The 20,896-nt window shown below is 43.0% G+C and overlaps 1 protein-coding gene across 2 annotated transcripts in view; it reads right to left on the reverse strand.

The window, feature by feature from the left end:
• dlg1b (discs large MAGUK scaffold protein 1b) overlaps positions 1-20,896 on the reverse strand; it is a 265,655-nt gene that overhangs the window by 102,222 nt on the left and 142,537 nt on the right. For both annotated transcript variants that reach the window (XM_084187957.1, XM_084187958.1), the window contains 2 exons: positions 2,794-2,895; positions 2,081-2,134 (listed from right to left, as the gene is read on the reverse strand). In XM_084187957.1, coding sequence (XP_084044083.1) covers positions 2,081-2,134; positions 2,794-2,895 — 156 coding nt within the window. The remainder of the gene's footprint in view (positions 1-2,080; positions 2,135-2,793; positions 2,896-20,896) is intronic.

The raw sequence follows: 20,896 nt of genomic DNA on the forward strand, positions 1-20,896 counted from the left end.
CGCTGGACCAGACAGGACTGGCAAAAAGTGCTCTTCACAGTCACGGTTTTGTCTCAGCAGGGGTGATGGTCGGATTCGCGTTTATCGTCGAAGGAATGAGCGTTACACCGAGGCCTGTACTCTGGAGCGGGATCGATTTGGAGGTGTTGGGTCCATCATGGTCTGGGGCGGTGTGTCACAGCATCATCGGACTGAGCTTATTGTCATTGCAGGCAATCTCAACGCTGTGCGTTACAGGGAAGACATCCTCCTCCCTCATGTGGTACCCTTCCTGCAGGCTCATCCTGACATGACCCTCCAGCATGACAATGCCACCAGCCATACTGCTCATTCTGTGCGTGATTTCATGCAAGACAGGAATGTCAGTGTTCTGCCATGGCCAGCGAAGAGCCCGGATCTCAATCCATTGAGCACGTCTGGGACCTGTTGGATCGGAGGGTGAGGGCTAGGGCCATTCCCCACAGAAATGTCTGGGAACTTGCAGGTGCCTTGGTGGAAGAGTGGGGTAACATCTCACAGCAAGAACTGGCAAATTTGGTGCAGTCCATGAGGAGGAGATGCACTGCAGTACTTAATGCAGTTGGTGGCCACACCAAATACTGACTGTTACTTTTTTGATTTTGACCCCCCCTTTGTTCAGGGACATTATTCAATTTCTGTTAGTCACATGTCTGTGGAACTTGTTCAGTTTATGTCTCAGTTGTTGAATCTTGTTATGTTCATACAAATATTTACACATGTTAAGTTTGCTGAAAATAAACATAGTTGACAGTGAGAGGACGTTTCTTTTTTTGCTGACTTTACATAGGTAGCTCCGTTCCATAACCCCTCTGATGGAGGCCAACTTGACCTGGGTCGTGTTCATTAGGCACTAAAGGGAAGAAAAGGGACTGAAACAGTCCATTTTCTACTTCCATAGTTAGATGCTGATGCTTTTATTTCTCCCCGAAATGAAAACTCTGCATGTTTGGAAAGTGCCGGTATCACCACCATCTTGAGTGGCCCGATTAATAGACAGCCTTAACCTCTGACCTCTGGTCAGACCCATGGGAGATGAACAATCAAAATCAACTGGTGAGATGCGGTCGGGGAGGGGGGGATGTCTGCCCTGGTGCTGTCATAACGCAATTGTGTTGGGTCTTAGGAGCAGATTTGATTGCCGTCCACACACACACGTACAGTACCTATGAACACGGGCATACACACAGGAGTATGTGTGTGTAGGATATTTCCATGACATTGACTGACCAGGTGAATCCAGGTAAAAGCTATGATCCCTTATTGATGTCACTTGTTAAATCCACTTCAACCAGTGTCGATGAAGGGGATGAAACATGTTAAAGAATGATTTTTAAGCATTAGACAATTGAGACATGGATTGTGTATGTGTGCCATTCAGAGGGGGATTGGGCAAGACTAAATATTTAAGTGCCTTTGAACAGGTTATGGTAGTAGGTGCCAGGCACACGGGTTTGTGTCAAGAACTGCAATGCTGCTGGGTTTTTCACGCTCAACAGTTTCCCGTGTGTATCAAGAATGGTCCATCACCCAAAGGACTTCCAGCCAACTGTGGAAAGCACTGGCGTCAACATGGGCCAGCATCCCTGTGGAACACTTGACACCAAAACATTAAGAATACATTATCTTTCCATGACAAACTGACCAGGTGAATCCAGGTGAGACATGGATTGTGTATATGTGCCATTCAGTGGGTGGGGGGGGGTGCAAATCAATATTAGGAAGATGTTCCTAATGTTTGGTATACTCAGTGCATGTGTGTACACACATTGACACACACACTCAAACAGCACTCAATTTTTGATTAAAACAAAATCCTATTAGCATTTTTGCACATTTCAACACCTTATTTAATCAAAATCCTTACTGTTTTGCTCACTGTAACCTCAAGGAAGAGTAACAAAACAGACCTTTTGGGGGATTTTAAATGATAGCTAACTACAACATCACCATTGTGAAATGATGGTTTGTTAGAACAATCCAACAGACAACCCACACATGGTGGTGAAAATTTACATAAAATAATATAATTGTGTATTTCATTAAAAAGGGTTGAACTTACATATGGAGGCGTGTCCAAACTGTCTGTATTGACCACGACAGGGGGAGGGTTCGCCTAAAAAGAGAAAAAAAAAAAAAAGACCTTAGGACCTCATGATTGCATGTCCTGAGACATTTCTCAAAGCATTCCCAATATATTCCTATAAATCTGCCATTTCCATTACACTTGGGAATACAATGTAAATTCACATAGAAATGTCCAATAAAAACATATCTTTCAAAATAAAATGTAACGTCACATATCCACCATACAGAAAGAGAAGACATCAGTCACTTACTCTCCTCATGTTGCTACAGAAACAAATGAGTAAAAAATTATAGCGACTGGCTTTCAGCAGAGATTACTAGTGCAGAGTAGCATACGTACATGGCATTTTACACTGCAGAATATGCAATGCTGAAGCATGAAGGCTAAATAAATCAAATTAAGTCCTCCCGGCTTGTGTCGGTGGTGCTCAACCCCCCCAAACCCCCCCCGCCTGGCACGCAGATGGGCTGTTTAGAGTCTAAAGGGGAAAGTGTGGAACAATCTATCTCTCACTCGCTCTGTATGCGTCTATCTCCCTCACTCACTTGCTCTCGCTGTAATCTCCTAGCTCCATCAAAGCAAACAGTGGAACGGCAGGGATGGAAAAAAATGTATACAACAAAATGACCAACAACAGAAAAATAAATGACGGGTGCTTGTGGAAAAAAAAAATTGAGAAAAAAAACCTGTGACGTCGGAGGAGGGATGACAGGAGCGGTCTCAGCTGGGACGGGCGAGATTGGGATCACGGGGATTATGGGAGAGGAAGGCGGGGCGTCATCTGTCTGCTAAACAATAGCAGGGGATGGGTCAGAGGTCAGACAAACAGTGCAACACAGATGAACACCATGGGATACTTCCCTAATGGCCCCCTATTCCCTACAAAGTGCACTACTTTTAACCAGGGCTCTGTTCAAAAGAAGTGACCTATAAAGGGAATAGGGTGCCATTTGGGATGCATCCCAAGAAAATGTGGATGTGGGAGGGAGGATAAAGGATGGAGGTGTGTGTGCGAGTATGCGTGAGTGAGTATGTGTGTATGGACACAAAATAAAATCCCCAAATCCCATTGGGACAATGAGGCACAGTGGGGGTTGGCCTCAACAGATGCCCTTTTTGTGCTTATTGAAAAATATAGAGATGTCAATCTCCAAATGTAGCTAGATGCAATATTAACCCCTAAAACATATCTCGCTTTGCGAGGGGTGCTTTCAGGGGTCAAAGAACTCCAAAGGCATTGTACAGGTCCTGCTGATATATAAATGTTGCCAAATTTGATTGTGATGTTGCCTGATTTGATTGGGATTCCAATAGAGGCTGTAGTATTCATCCCAAGCGGTGCACAGAGCATATGAATAAAAGTATTGTGGAGTTGAACTAGCATACATTCTCTGCGTCTCTGAATGCATCGTTCTCAGAAGAGAACCCCTGTCACGTTATGTAGTAGTTCCCCTGCAGTGAACGCATCCAAGGAGAGAGCCCAAGTTTCAGTTTCAAGTTTTAATGTCACATGGACAAGTACAGTGAAATGTATTTCTTACAAGCTCCGAACCCAACAATGCAGTAATCAATATACACAGAAGCACCGTTATCCGTGTCAGCAAAGGCCGAACAGTGTCCTCTAAGATTGTGTCTCATTCTGTGGCAGCAATTGTACTGGGACAGCAAAATTATACATTTCCATACATGGATCAACTGTAGCAGCAAGTGATGCATGTCCTAGATAACATTATGGAGTTTGTATAACAGTGGGTACATATGTTGCCCTGAGGGAAGTTGGCAGTCTTTTTCTTGTCTTATGGCATGGTACCCTTCCTTTACATTTCCGTCAGCGAAGACATCAGGAGGCTTTCCCAATGTGACTCAATAAACACACTTGTGACCCAATTCACTTAATACCCTGTGACTCACCACAAACCCAACTGAAATGATTCGATGGTGATTCATGGATTTCATTCAAAAGGAATTAAAGGCCCAGTGCGGTCAAAAATATGATTTTTTTTGTGTTTTAAATACACTTTCACACTATGAAGTTGGAATAATACTGTGAAATGTTTTAACTTATGATAATGCACTTTTAGCAACAACAAAAAAAAGACAGCCTGAAATTTCAGCCCATTGTGGTGGGATGGAGTTTTGGCCTGCCTGGTGGGTGGCAAATTAGTTAATAGACCAACAAGACAGAGTTCCAAAGCTCTCTGCCAATAACAGCAAGTTTTCAGTTTGCCCCGCCCCACTCAGACCACTCCCAGACAGTCCTAGTAAAATTCTTGCTTGAGAAATGTATCTTTGCAAAGAAGCTGTTTTTGTTTCTTTTTGACTATTATAATTGAAAACAAATCACAGTAACGTACTTAATTGTTACCCATAAATAATTTGATAGAGATAAAAACGGCTACCTTTAACCTTTGAGGCATTCACTTTATAATAATAATGATGTGATTCAATTCACTAGGTATCCTCCTGAAGTGATTCTAGTCAAGTGTATTTTTTTGTTTACTCAATCATGGGATGAAGTACAGTATGGTTCATTGGGCCTATGTTATAAAGAACAAATTCTCAATAGCAAACCGGATCAAGTGATGAATAGGAAATTAGAATTACAAGCAGGATTAATTCACACACAAATCAGTTTCAAGCTATTCACATATAGTTCAATACTAACTTGAGAGACCCAACTCAGATGTTCACACAAATCTTCCATTGACATCGATACATGTGAAAGTTCAAATTGCGAGCCCGCAACTGAAGTAGTAAGGACTCAGTCCTGTGACCTTGATTATGTAAGAGATCTATCTCATGAAGCCAGCTGTTGGCTGTATGAGGTAAATGCAGCAGTGTTTGGATATAGAGGCTTAATTGCTGTTGTGCTGCTGCAGTTGTCGCAGTAAGACCCTATTGGAAAACAGCGCTGGAGCGAAAGTGCTAAAATTAGCCCACATTGACAACATTGATCCGCAAGCCCTACTTTCAGAATCTCTGCTTCAAAATCCTTTAACAATGGGGCTTAATTGCTCAAAATGAATACAAACTCTCTCCATAATACGACGTACAACAGAGCAGAGATTAGATTTCAATTGAATAAAATTGACAAGCCGTGAATGAACAACTATAGAAGTGCTTTGAAACAGTATCTTCTATATTTGCAATTTGTCTGTCTTTTATGACTGAATATTCTGAATCCTTGAGCCAAAAACACTGTTTTGACCTTGCCATGGTAGAAGACAATACTCAGACTAGAAGAACATTCAAGTACGGAAAACAACCACTTTTCCACACTGACCAGACAAACGAACCTAACAGAATGTCTTCGTACAGTAGCCCCAATTCCTAAGGCACTGGATAACTATACTGCTTATAGATTCCCCATGCAGACAATAAGTCTCTCACTTTTGCAGCTCAAATATATCAATGATTAATATTTGCCTTCATGAAACCAAGGAGATGCAGTTCATCCAAGAAATGACTAAATGCTTAGCAAAGCTGGGAACACCTGACCCAATAACTTGCAAGATATCCTTGACACATTTGTCAAGTACAAATTGGGAAACTTACAGTAGCACTGCTGAGAGAGACATACCTTCTCGAAGTACACCGTAAAGTGCGAGATATCCTTGACACATTTGTCAAATATGAATGGAGAAGCAACCACTGCTGGGAAAGAAGGTAAGACGTACCTTCTCGAAGGAGAACGGAACCCATGGGACCCGGGACCCATGGGAACCGAGACCCATGTCGGGCCTGAGGGTGCCACCGATACCTTCGATGACTTTGGACGTGCTCTTGGTGGGGCTCTTCTTGACGCTGTCTCTGAGGTTGATGAAGCGGCTCCTGGCTTTGCACGATGCCGGGAGTGTGCAGGAGGTAAAGGTGGCCAGAGACGTGTGAGCTTGCGGATGTTGAGGTGGCCGGTAAGGCTGATGCTGTAGCTGTTGTTGCTGTAGTTGTTGTTGCTGCATTTGTTGTTTCTGCTGGTGTATTTGTTGTTGCTGCATTTGAAGGTGCTGCATTTGTTGCTGCTGCATTTGCTGGTGCTGCATGTGCTCTTGCTGCTGCATTTGCTGTTGCTGGTGCAGCTCAATGGCGTGCTGCCTTTGAAGGGGGTGCAGGTGAGCGAGGGACTCCTGGAGGTTCAGGTTTACCCGCGGTTGACAGGTTACTTTGCCTGGGCCCCTCTCGCCACTACCATTCGGGGCCTTGGAGCCATATTCGTGTATCGGGTAGTACGTAGTCATTTTCTGAAACCGAGCAGAGGATGATAAAGAACTTAAGTTTCCCGGTGGAAAATGAGATGAAGAGTCGAGGATGATGGATCTTTTGTTCCTGCTCGGGAGGAGTGGAATTGTTCCTGTTAACCGACGTGCTGGTAACAGACAGAACAGGCAAAACCCAATCCTCTTTCTCTGGGTTCAGCCCCCTCAACCATCTCCATTGCTGCCTCGTTTCAATACTCCCTCTCGCTCTCCCTCAATAGTTCTCTCTTTACTTGCACATTCACCCCCTCCCTCTACAGTATCTTGCTCTCTTACTCGCTCTCTTCCTATTACTCACACCCTCTCTCTCTCTCATCTCCTCGCATTCTCATGCCAATTAATAGGCTCCAGTGAGCGTGGCACATGTCAGCGCAGGGGGGGGCCCTCTCTCGGCATGAATAATCAATGTCGCCCCCGGATTCGGATACAAAGCCATACATGTCATCGTCAGCAGCCCGGGAATTCGACGAGGAGTCCCTGTTGCAAGCAGGGGCGGAAGGGAAGGGATCCATAGCATTAATTTACATTTCCTAAAAGCCCCTGCTGTGGCTGGTAACTTTAGTGAAATTTGACATACATAAATAAGATGTTCTTGAAATTGCTCAAGCTCAGGTTTTGGGACGTCTTGATGATATAGTCTTATGGTTGTTCTTGTAATACAACATCCAATTTTTAGGGAGGGCTCCTTTTTTCTGGATTAAATAGTGTTTGTTGTAATCGTCTAGCTGGGTAAGTAGAGAAGAGCTATTTCAGCATGATCACAATCCATTGAGACCATCAGAATCCATCTTCTGTATATCAAAACACAGCCGTTTTGATAAGTGTAATCCTCAATTGGTTAAAGCCAAATTCAATTTCCATATTTGTATTTTGTCTTCTCATAATTTTTTGAAATTCCTCCTCCAAGATATGTTTGTGTAGGTTGCTAATCCTTTTCGTTTTCGAATGAAGAAGCATCCGCTGCTTACGGGATTCATGCCAGTGATGAGACTCAAAACATACCCTTGATTTAACAGTGCAGGGATTGTTTGCAAAACCATGTACAGGGATCCAGAGTGTGACCGTTTGACTTGGCTGTGCAAGTTAAAAATGTTTATTGGTTGCATAGGTGGGGCTGAAAATTCTAGCTGGTCACTTTACGCTAAACTTTCTATTTTGGTGGCGGCTAAAACCATGATCTGGTCAAACAGTAGCCTAAGCCATTAATATCCTGATTCCTGCTTGAAAGCCCTGCCCTGCCCCAGTGCGCTCCGAGTAAAGGGAGAGAAGAATAGGGAGCGAAAAATGAGTTCTGATTGTACAATGTAAAAAAAATAGTTTTGAAAACAATTTCTGTTGTGGCTGTTGGAGAGATGAGGGTCTCAGCTTTCTGTAAGTAATACATGTATTTCTCATCTCTCAATACCGACTGTTTTAGATCCATTTTTACCAGAGTATCTGGTATATAGTGCCTTCAGAAAGTATTCACACCCCTTGATTTTATCCAGATTTAGTTGCGTTAAAGCCTGAATTTAAAATGTATTAAATTGAAATGTTTTGGTCACTGGCCTACACACAATACCCCATATTGTCAAAGTGGAATTATGGTTTTCAAAATGTTTACAAATTAATTAAAAATGAAAAGCTGAAATGTCTTGAGTCAATAAGTATTCAACCACTTTGTTATGGCAAGCCTAAATAGGTTCAGGAGTACAAATGTGCCTAACAAGTCACATGGACTCACTCTGTGTGCAATAATAGTGTTTAACATGATTTTTCAATGACTACCTCAATCTCTGTATCCCACACATACAATTATCTGTAAGATCCCTCAGTCGAGCAGTAAATTTCACAAATTTCACAACCACAAAGAACAGGAAGGTTTTCCAATCCCTCGTAATGGGTACCTACTGGTAGCAGACATTGAATATACAGTGGGGAGAACAAGTATTTGATACACTGCCGATTTTGCAGGTTTTCATACTTACAAAGCAAGTAGAGATCTGTAATTTTTATCATAGGTACACTTCAACTGTGAGAGTTGAAGTGTACCTATGTATGAATAACATTGTATGATTTTTAAGTAATTAATTTGCATTTTATTGCATGACATAAGTATTTGATCACCTACCAACCAGTAAGAATTCCGGCTCTCACAGACATGTTCGTTTTTCTTTAAGAAGCCCTCCTGTTCTCCACTCATTACCTGTATTAACTGCACCTGTTTGAACTCGTTACCTGTATAAAAGACACCTGTCCACACACGCAATCAAACAGACTCCAACCTCTCCACAATGGCCAAGACCAGAGAGCTGTGTAAGGACATCAGGGATAAAATTGTAGACCTGCACAAGGCTGGGATGGGCTACAGGACAATAGGCAAGCAGCTTGGTGAGAAGGCAACAACTGTTGCCGCAATTATTAGAACATGGAAGAAGTTCAAGATGACGGTCAATCACCCTCGGTCTGGGGCTCCATGCAAGATCTCACCTCGTGGGGCATCAATGATCATGAGGAATGTGAGGGATCAGCCCAGAACTACACGGCAGGACCTGGTCAATGACCTGAAGAGAGCTGGGACCACAGTCTCAAAGAAAACCATTAGTAACACACTACGCCGTCATGGATTAAAATCCTGCAACGCACGCAAGCCAGCGCATGTCCAGGCCCGTCTGAAGTTTGCCAATGACCATCTGGATGATCCAGAGGAGGAATGGGAGAAGGTCATGTGGTCTGATGAGACAAAAAAAGAGCTTTTTGGTCTAAACTCCACTCGCCGTGTTTGGAGGAAGAAGAAGGATGAGTACAACCCCAAGAACACCATCCCAACCGTGAAGTATGGAGGTGGAAACATCATTCTTTGGGGATGCTTTTCTGCAAAGGGGACAGGACGACTGCACCGTATTGAGGGGAGGATGGATGGGGCCATGTATCGCGAGATCTTGGCCAACAACCTACTTCCCTCAGTAAGAGCATTGAAGATGGGTCGTGGCTGGGTCTTCCAGCATGACAACAACCCGAAACACACAGCGAGGGCAACTAAGGAGTGGCTCCGTAAGAAGCATCTCAAGGTTCTGGAGTGGCCTAGCCAGTCTCCAGACCTGAACCCAATAGAAAATCTTTGGAGGGAGCTGAAAGTCCGTATTGCCCAGCGACAGCCCCTGAAGGATCTGGAGAAGGTCTGTATGGAGGAGTGGGCCAAAATCCCTGCTGCAGTGTGTGCAAACCTGGTCAAGACCTACAGGAAACGTATGATCTCTGTAATTGCAAACAAAGGTTTCTATACCAAAAATTATGTTCTGCTTTTCTGATGTATCAAATACTTATGTCATGCAATAAAATGCAAATTAATTACTTAAAAATCATACAATGTGATTTTCTGGATTTTTGAAAACCTGCAAAATCGGCAGTGTATCAAATACTTGTTCTCCCCACTGTACCTTTGAGCATGGTGAAGTTATTAATTACACTTTGGATGATGTATCAATACACCCAGTCACAACAAAGATACAGGCATCGTTCCTAACTCTGTTGCCAGAGAGGAAGGAAACCGCTCAAGGCCAATGGTGACTTTAAAACAGTTAGTTTAATGGCTGTGATAGAAAACTGAGGCTGGATCAACATTGTGGTTACTCCACGATACTAACCTAATTGAGTGAAAAGAAGGATGCTTGTACAGAATATATTCCAAAACATGCATTCTGTTTGCAACAAGGCACTAAATTAATATTGCCAAAAAATTTGGCAAAGCAATTAACTTTTTGTCCTGAATACAAAGTGTTGTGTTTTTATTGGATTTGCCGAAACATATTACTGAGTACCATTTCAAGCATAGTGGTGGCTGCATCATGTTATGTTATGCCACCCGAGTGGCATAACATGCCACTCGCAGTGCTAGCTGTGCCACTAGAGATCCTGGTTCGAATCCAGGCTCTGTCGTAGCCGGCCGCGACCGGGAGACCCATGGGGCAGCGCACAATTGGCCCAGCGCCGTCCAGGGTAGGGGAGGGAATGGCCGGCAGGGATGTAGCGCAGTTGGTAGAGCATGGCGTTTGCAACGCCAGGGTTGTAGGTTCGATTCCCACGGGGGGCCAGTATGAAAAATAAAAAGTGTATTTATGCACTCACTAACTGTAAGTCGCTCTGGATAAGAGCGTCTGCTAAATGACTAAAAATGTACAAATGTGTATGCTTGTAATCGTTAAGGACTGGGGATTTTTTCAGGATAAAAAGAACTGAATGAGAGAGTGCTTTCCACCAGACACAGGGAGGTGAATTCACCTTTCAGCAGGACAATAACCTAAAACACAAGGTCAAATCTACACTGGAGTTGCTTACCAAGAAGACAGTGAATGTGGCTGAGTTACAGTTTTGACTTAAATCTGCATGAAAATCTATGGCAAGACCTGACAATGGCTGTCTAGCAATGATCAACAATCAATTTGACAGAGCTTGAGGAATTTTGAAAAGAATAATGGGCAAATGTTGCACAATCCAGGTGTGCAAAGCTCTTAGAGACTTAGCCAGAAAGACTCACAGCTGTAAACGCTGCCAAAGGTGCTTCTACAAAGTATTGACTCAGGGGTGTGAATACTTGTGTCAATTGGTTATTTCAGTATTCCATTTTCAATACATTTGCAAAACTTTCAAAAAATATGTTTTCACTTTGTCATAATGGGATATTGCGTGTAGATGGGTGAGATTATTTTTTAAAATCCGTTTTGAAATCAGGCTGTAACAACAAAATGTGGACTAAGTCAAGGAGTATGAATACTTTCTGTAAATTATGAATGAATTAAATTGTTTATAGGGGAAAAAAGGGCTAAGAATAACCCACATAACGTTGACATGACAACTACAGCTCTGCCGTTGGACTGAGGCCTGATTTCATAAGTGGATTTACATGGAGCAAGCGAGCCACAGGACTGACTGAGCTTGGTCGGGGAAAGAGCTTTCAGACCCACCCTCTTTAGCATTCAGAGCTGGTGCTGTCCTTTGCTGCACACAAACGCCAATATATCCTCGGCCTCTAAAATTTGATCTATACGTGTCTATAAACCATCTATGTGTCCATACATATATATACCAATATAGCGGGCCTTTGTAATGACCAGCACTGTCCCAGCCCAAATAGAAGCTCCTACTGTGCCCCTCAAAAAACAATATAAATGTATATGTGTAACAGCCTCTTCTTCATGCGCATTCTGATGGCAGAGACAGGCTTTAAATCATTTATTGATAGGAATCCATGTATCAATACACTGCGGTTTGTAACGCTTCGCTAACTGTATACATGATTAAAGTGATTATCCTACATACTTGACTACATTAATGGGACATCTTATGTTATTCTGAACACATAGCCCTGTAGCTGGAAATAATTGTATCTTATTCGTACATACTTTAATAAAAGACTCAGTGTGACAGTGTCAATTAGCCTACTGTGCGTCGATGTCCATTATGAAGAACTCAAATCAACAGAAAGACCATTTAGCCTTTCTGTGACATGAAGACAACCATGGGTTGTCTAATCTAAAACATGAGGGTTCATATAATGAAAGGTATAATGTCAAATTACGCTGGGGATCTGCTGGGGAGGATTAGGGTTAGCACCCCTTCAACTCTGACGCCAAAGCAGTGCATCTCCAGCACCATCTACAGGCAACGCATTGGAACACATTGATGCAGCGTTTAAACAATGAATGATATTAAGACGTGAAGTCCACCTAACCCAACCCTGCTGAGAAGAAAACCCTTCGGCCCACTGTTACTTGACCATAGCTGACCATTGTCCAGCAAACACCAAAAAAGTGCTGAATTATACTCAACATTCAATACTGTTGTGCTTTAAACCTCATCTTCTCCCAAACTATTAAGCTACTGCTGTTAAAGCCACTGCCTAAGATTTTATTTGCAATTGCAACAATTTCAATTAGTGAAATATACCTAATGATGTTGAAGAATGACTCAATGATATACACGCCAGTTTATTAGGTACACCACCCTGTTCACGAAAATGGATCGCTCCTACAGACACTGAGTCACGTGGCCGTGGCTTGCTATACAAAGCAGGCATACGGGCATCCAGTTACAGTTCCATTGAACGTTAGAATGGGCAAAACGAGTGACATCAAATCAATCAAATTGTATTTGTCACATGCACCGAATACAACTGGTGTAGACTTCACTGTGAAATGTGACTAGTTTCAGGAAACTAGGCATATGTCACACATCACTACTTCACAGGAGCGCCACTTGAACGTAAACTTTTTTTTTATTTTTTTTATCAAAACGCGTTTTTGGGCAGAAATGCCTTCTGGAACATGTGAACTTTCATGTCCCTTAATAACAAACTTGTATGCCATCTGTAAATACGAATACAAATGTTAAATTACGAGCCTAGTTGGTTTAGCCACAAAAAAAGACAGCAACCTTCCCATTAGCCATGATTGGCTGAGATAATGAGTGGGCTGGACATGCCGAGAGATGAGTTTGGATTGGTCTGCCATGTAGCACGCTTCAGTCTATAATATGAGCTGGTCAGCATGCGGCTTTAAAAAATATATATAACGTAGTAGAACTGCATAAGTGTTGCTCTCCACTTTCTGGAGGACCGAGTTAGTTTTGAAATCAGTGGAATTCGAGTATGATAGCGAAGGAGATGGAGAAAATTCAGGCGTTTTTTGCAAATATGTAGACGGAGTCGAAAAGAGAACACACAGAAGGCTGTTGTATAAAACACCTGTCTCTGGATTACATCTTCAAACTAAGGGCAACCATGGCATCCGTGACAGAGAGGGAGAAGTGTCCATCCATGTATACGGGTAAGATAGTCTAGCTAGCTACATTTTCAGATATTATGTTTCTAATTTTGTCAGAAAATCATTTTCATTTCAACTTAAAGTGTAATGTTAGCTAGAACGTTACGTGTATGATCTGTGTAGTAACATTATTCGTACCTCAGAGCCATTTGCATTGCTATTTATAGCCTAATGTTAACTAAATAACATTGAACCTGGTTGGCTAGCTTCCTGCAGATAAATAGCAATGCAGGGTAGTAACGTTATGAGTTGGGATTATGGTTCATTGCTTAGCTAGCTAACTACATGTCTAAACAAAATACACCACAATGCAAGTAAATATTTCAAAATAATGGTTATGACGTCACCGCGACAACTGTCGATAGACATAGCTGGTAAATTCGCTCTGGCTACCTACTCCGATTTCAGAGCACTCTCGTCTGAGTGTGCCAGAGCACAGAATAACTGACAAATGTACGAACGCTCAACACCCGTTGAATATGGTCAGTGTCAGTAAAATTTGGCAAAAAAGTGTAATTAAATAGTTGCCAGCAGCACAGTTGCAGTCACCAATTCTTTATTCATGTTGTGTTCTTAGGCAAAATTGTGCATGAGCCCACTCCCTTGGCTGAGAACAACCCCACACATGAATGGTCTCAGGATGCTTTACTGTTGGCATGACACAGGACTAACGGTAGCGCTCAACTTGTCTTCTCCGGACAAGCTTTTTTCCGGATGCCCCAAACAATCGGAAAGGGGATTCATCAGAGAAAATGACTTTACCCCAGTCCTCAGCTGTCCAATCCCTGTACCTTTTGCAGAATATCAGTCTGTCCCTGATGTTTTTCCTGGAGAGATGTGGCTTCCTCGTTGCCCTTCTTGACACCAGGCCATCCTCCAAAAGCCTTCGCCTCACTGTGCGTGCAGATGCACTCACAACTGCCTGCTGCAGTTGTGAGTGCATCTGCAAGCTCTGCACTGGTGGTGCCCCGACCCCGCAGCTGAATCAACTTTAGGAGACAGTCCTGGTGCTTGCTGGACTTTCTTGGGTGCCCTGAAGCCTTCTTCACAACAATTGAACCTCTCTCCTTGAAGTTCTTGATGATCTGATAAATGGTTGATTTAGGTGCAATCTTACTAGCAGCAATATCCTTGCCTGTGAAGCCCTTTTTGTGACGGCACATGTTTCCTTGCAGGTAACTATGGTTAACAGAGGAAGAACAATGATTTCCTTTTAAAGCTTCCAGTCTGTTATTCTTGTCCTCGTCAACACTCTCACCTGTGTTAACGAGCGAATCACTGACATGATGTCAGCTGGTCCTTTTGTGGCAGGGCTGAAATGCAGTGGAAATGCTTTTGGGGGATTAAGTTCATTTTCATGGCAAAGAGGGACTTTGCAATTAATTGCAATTAATTGCAATTAATCTGATCACTCTTCATAACATTCTGGAGTATATGCAAATTGCCATCATAAAAACTGAGGCAGCAGACTTTGTGAACATTTATATTTGTGTCATTCTCAAAACCTTTGACCAGGACAGTATGTAGTGTATGTGAATGTGTGTGGCTATTGTGTGGGAGTGTCAATGTAGTGTGTGTGAGTGAGTGTGTATATACACAGAGTGTACAAAACATTAACGACTCTTTGCATAACTGACAGACCAGGTGATTCCAGGTGAAAGCTATGATCCCTTATTGATGTCACTTGTTAAATCCACTTAGATCGGTGTAGATGAAGAGGATGAGACAGGTTAAAGAAGGATTTTTAAGCCTTGAGACAATTGAGACATGGATTTTGTGTGCCATTCAGAGGGTGGGGGGAGTGCAATTCAATATTAGGAATGTGTCCTTAATGTTTTGTACACTCAGTGTATAGTCTAGGGAGTGTGCACAGGGTCAGTGCAGATAGTTTGGTACCATTAATTGACTATTTAGCAGTCTGGCTATTTAACAGTCTTATGGCTTTGGGGTAGAAGCTGTCTCAGAGCCTGTCTCTGACAACGCCTGATAGAGGTCCTTGATGGCAGGGAGCTCAGACCCAATGATGTACCGGGCTGTCCGCACAACCCTCTGTAGCGCTTTGCGGAAAAGAGCAGTGCATTTGCCATACCAAGCAGTGATGCAGCCAGTCAAGATGCTCTCAATGATGCAGCTGTATAACTTTGAGGATCCGAGGGCCCATGCCACATTTTTTGAGCCTCCTGAGGGGGAAGAGACACTGCCGTGCCTCTTCATGACTGTGCGGACCATGTTAATTCCTTAGCGGACGCCAAGGAACTTGAAGCTCTCGACCCGCTCCACAACAGCCCCATCGCTATGGATGGGGGCGTGCGCTCCGCCTCTTTCTCCTATAGTCCACGATCAGCTCCTTGGTCTTACTGACGTTGATGGAGAAGATGTTGTCCTGGCACCACACTGCTAAGTCTCTGACCCTCTCCCTGTAGGCTGTCAGTGATCAGGCCTACCACCATCGTGTCGTCAGCAAACTTGATGGTGGTGTTGGAGTTGTTCGTAGCCACGCAGTTGAGGGTGAACAGGGAGTACAGGAGGGGACTAAGCACAAGTAATTAATTTGCATTTTATTGCATGACATAAGTATTTGATCACCTACCAACCAGTAAGAATTCCAGCTCTCACAGACCTTTTAGTTTTTCTTTAAGAAGCCCTCCTGTTCGCCACTCATTACCTGTATTAACTGCACCTGTTTGAACTCGTTACCTGTATAAAAGACACCTGTCCACAAACTCAATCAAACAGACTCCAACCTCTCCACAATGGCCAAGACCAGAGAGCTGTGTAAGGACATCAGGGATAAAATTGTAGACCTGCACAAGGCTGGGATGGGCTACAGGACAATAGGCAAGCAGCTTGGTGAGAAGGCAACAACTGTTGGCGCAATTATTAGAAAATGGAAGAAGTTCAAGATGACGGTCAATCACCCTCGGTCTGGGGCTCCATGCAAGATCTCACCTCGTGGGGCATCAATGATCATGAGGAAGGTGAGGGATCAGCCCAGAACTACACGGCAGGACCTGGTCAATGACCTGAAGAGAGCTGGGACCACAGTCTCAAAGAAAACCATTAGTAACACACTACGCCGTCATGGATCCTGCAGAGCACGCAAGGTCCCCCTGCTCAAGCCAGCGCATGTCCAGGCCCGTCTGAAGTTTGCCAATTACCATCTGGATGATCCAGAGGAGGAATGGGAGAAGGTCATGTGGTCTGATAAGACAAAAATATAGCTTTTTGGTCTAAACTCCACTCGCCGTGTTTGGAGGAAGAAGGATGAGTACAACCCCAAGAACACCATCCCAACCGTGAAGCATGGACGTGGAAACATCATTCTTTGGGGATGCTTTTCTGCAAAGGGGACAGGACGACCTCACCATATTGAGGGGAGGATGGATGGGGCCCATGTATCGCGAGATCTTGGCCAACAACCTCCTTCCCTCAGTAAGAGCATTGAAGATGGGTCGTGGCTGGGTCTTCCAGCATGACAACGACCTGAAACACACAGCCAGGGCAACTAAGGAGTGGCTCCGTAAGAAGCATCTCAAGGTCCTGGAGTGGCCTAGCCAGTCTCCAGACCTGAACCCAATAGAAAATCTTTGGAGGGAGCTGAAAGTCTGTATTGCCCAGCGACAGCCCCGAAACCTGAAGGATCTGGAGAAGGTCTGTATGGAGGAGTGGGCCAAAATCCCTGCTGCAGTGTGTGCAAACCTGGTCAAGACCTACAGGAAACGTATGATCTCTGCAATTGCAAACAAAGGTTTCTGTACCAAATATTAAGTTCTGCTTTTCTGATGTATCAAATACTTATGTCATGCAATAAAATGCAAATTAATTACTTAGAAATCATACAATGTGATTTTCTGGATATTTTTTTTAGATTCCGTCTCTCACAGTTGAAGTGTACTTATGATACAAATTACAGACCTCTACATGCTTTGTAAGGAGGAAAACCTGCAAATTCGGCAGTGTATCGAATACTTGTTCGCACCACTGTATACAGCTGTGGAAAAGAGACCACTGCAAATTTTTCTTAAATCAGCATCTCTACATGTATGACAGCCATTCCATTCCAGTGTCTGTTGAATTCCACACAGGCACATCATTCTACTGAATTAGGTACTGATTAGGTGATCACATGAATCAAATCTTAATTAACAAGGAAAAGTATAAAAACCACTGCTGTGGTCATCACTATCCTCTTGCAATAGGACCAGCTGGATGGCAAAAACAGTGCTAATATTACCTCAAAAGTAATATTAATAAAAAAATAACTATTGACCATGCCAAAAGAGTTGAAAAGCAATGTTTTGAGTGAGGAAAAGAAGGGTTCAATTCTGGCTTTACTGGCAAAGGGATACAGTGAGCGTCAGGTTGCTTCCATCCTTAACATTTCAAAGACGGCGGTTCATAAGAACAAGGTCAAGCAGCAGACATTGGGGACAACAAAGCTACAGACCGGCAGAGGGCGAAAATGACTCTCTACTCACCGGGATGACCGCCAACTCATTCGAATGTCACTCAACAACCGTAGGATGATATCAAGTGACCTACAAAAAGAATGGCAAATGGCAGCTGGGGTGAAGTGCACGGCGAGTCAAAACGGGTCAAAACAGGCTGCTAGGGGCAGGGCTGAAGTCGTGCAAAGCTAGAAAAAAGCCCTTAATCAATTAGAAGCAAAGAAGAGCCAGGCTGATGTTTGCAAAAGACCATAAGGATTGGACCGTAGAGGACTGGAGTAAGGTAATCTTCTCTGATGAGTCCAATTTTCAGCTTTGCCCAACACCTGGTCATCTAATGAAAAACATTTTTTTTTAAAAATCTAATGGTTTGACGGAGACCTGGAGAGGCCTACAAGCCACAGTGTCTCGCACCCACTGTGAAATTTGGTGGAGGATCGGTGATGATCTGGGGGTGCTTCAGTAAGGCTGGAATCGGGCAGATTTGCCTTTTTGAAGGACGCATGAATCAAGCCACGTACAAGGTTGTCCTGGAAGAAAACTTGCTTATTTTTGCTCTGACATTATCCCACAACTCTGAGGATTGGTTTTCCCAGCAGGACAATGTGCCATGCCACACAGCCAGGTCAATCAAGGTGTGGATGGAGGACCACCAGATCAAGACCCTGTCATGGCCAGCCCAATCTCCGCACCTGAACCACATTGAAAACTTCTGGAATGTGATCAAGAGAAAGATGGATGGTCACAAGCCATCAAACAAAGCCGAGCTACTTGAATTTTTGCGCCAGGAGTGGCATAAAGTCACCCAACATTAATGTGAAAGACTGGTGGAGAGCATGCCAACATGTATGAAAGCTGTGATTGAAAATAAGGGTTATTACACCCAATATTGATTTCTGAACTCTTCCTAAGTTAAAACATTACTATTGTGTTGTTTAAAAATGAACAAAAATTTATTTTCTTTGCATTATTCGAGGTCTGACAACACTGCACCTTTTTTGTTATTTTGAGAAGTTGTCATTTCCTGCAAATAAATGCTCTAAATGACAATATTTTTATTTGGAATTTGGGAGAAATGTTGTCAGCAGTTTATAGTATAAAACAAAAATGTTATTTTTACCCAACCACATACCTATAAATAGTAAAACCAGAGAAACTGATAATTTTGCAGTGGTCTCTTAATTTTCTCCGCAGCTGTATGTATATATATATATATACAGTGGGGGAAAAAAGTATTTAGTCAGCCACCAATTGTGCAAGTTCTCCCACTTAAAAAGATGAGAGAGGCCTGTAATTTTCATCATAGGTACACGTCAACTATGACAGACAAAATGAGATTTTTTTTCTCCAGAAAATCACATTGTAGGATTTTTAATGAATTTATTTGCAAATGATGGTGGAAAATAAGTATTTGGTCACCTACAAACAAGCAAGATTTCTGGCTCTCACAGACCTGTAACTTCTTCTTTAAGAGGCTCCTCTGTCCTCCACTCGTTACCTGTATTAATGGCACCTGTTTGAACTTGTTATCAGTATAAAAGACACCTGTCCACAACCTCAAACAGTCACACTCCAAACTCCACTATGGCCAAGACCAAAGAGCTGTCAAAGGACACCAGAAACAAAATTGTAGACCTGCACCAGGCTGGGAAGACTGAATCTGCAATAGGTAAGCAGCTTGGTTTGAAGAAATCAACTGTGGGAGCAATTATTAGGAAATGGAAGACATACAAGACCACTGATAATCTCCCTCGATCTGGGGCTCCAAGGAAGATCTCACCCCGTGGGGTCAAAATGACCACAAGAACGGTGAGCAAAAATCCCAGAACCACACGGGGGGACCTAGTGAATGACCTGCAGAGAGCTGGGACCAAAGTAACAAAGCCTACCATCAGTAACACACTACGCCGCCAGGGACTCAAATCCTGCAGTGCCAGACGTGTCCCCCTGCTTAAGCCAGTACATGTCCAGGCCCGTCTGAAGTTTGCTAGAGTGCATTTGGATGATCCAGAAGAGGATTGGGAGAATGTCATATGGTAAGATGAAACCAAAATATAACTTTTTGGTAAAAACTGTTTGGAGGACGAAGAATGCTGAGTTGAATCCAAAGAACACCATACCTACTGTGAAGCATGGGGGTGGAAACATCATGCTTTGGGGCTGTTTTTCCTCAAAGGGACCAGGACGACTGATCAGTGTAAAGGAAAGAATGAATGGGGCCATGTATCGTGAGATTTTGAGTGAAAACCTCCTTCCATCAGCAAGGGCATTGAAGATGAAACGTGGCTGGGTCTTTCAGCATGACAATGATCCCAAACACACCGCCCGGGCAACGAAGGAGTGGCTTCGTAAGAAGCATTTCAAGGTCCTGGAGTGGCCTAGCCAGTCTCCAGATCTCAACCCCATAGAAAATCTTTGGAGGGAGTTGAAAGTCCGTGTTGCCCAGTGACAGCCCCAAAACATCACTGCTCTAGAGGAGATCTGCATGGAGGAATGGGCCAAAATACCAGCAACAGTGTGTGAAAACCTTGTGAAGACTTACAGAAAACGTTTGACCTGTGTCATTGCCAACAAAGCGTATATAACAAAGTATTGAGAAACTTTTGTTATTGACCAAATTCTTATTTTCCACCTTAATTTGCAAATAAATTCATAAAAAATCCTACAATGTGATTTTCTGGATTTTTTTTCCTCATTTTGTCTGTCATAGTTGACGTGTACCTATGATGAAAATTAGAGGCCTCTCTCATCTTTTTAAGTGGGAGAACTTGCACAATTGGTGGCTGACTAAATACTTTTTTTCCCCACTGTATATAGACACATACACACACACAGTTGAAGTCGGAAGTTTACATACACTTAGGTTGGGGTCATTAAAACTCGTTTTTCAACCACTCCACAAATGTATTGTTAACAAACTATAGTTTTGGCAAGTCGGTTAGGACATCTACTTTGTGCATGACACAAGTCATTTTCCCAAACAAATGTTTACAGACAGATTATTTCACTTATAATTCATTGTATCACAATTCCAGTGGGTCAGAAGTTTACATGCACTAAGTTGACTGTGCCTTTAAACAGCTTGGAAAATTCCAGGAAATGATGTCATGGCTTTAGAAGCTTCTGATAGGCTAATTGACATAATTTGAGTCAATTGGAGGTGTTCCTGTGGATGTATATCAAGGCCTACCTTCAAACCCAGTGCCTCTTTGCTTGACATCATGGGAAAATCAAAAGAAATCAGCCAAGACCTCAGAAAAAAATTTGTAGACCTCCACAAGTCTGGTT

The sequence above is a fragment of the Coregonus lavaretus genome, assembly GCF_964263955.1.
Source record: "Coregonus lavaretus genome assembly, chromosome: 23".
In the NCBI taxonomy this organism is placed as follows: Eukaryota; Metazoa; Chordata; class Actinopteri; order Salmoniformes; family Salmonidae; genus Coregonus; species Coregonus lavaretus.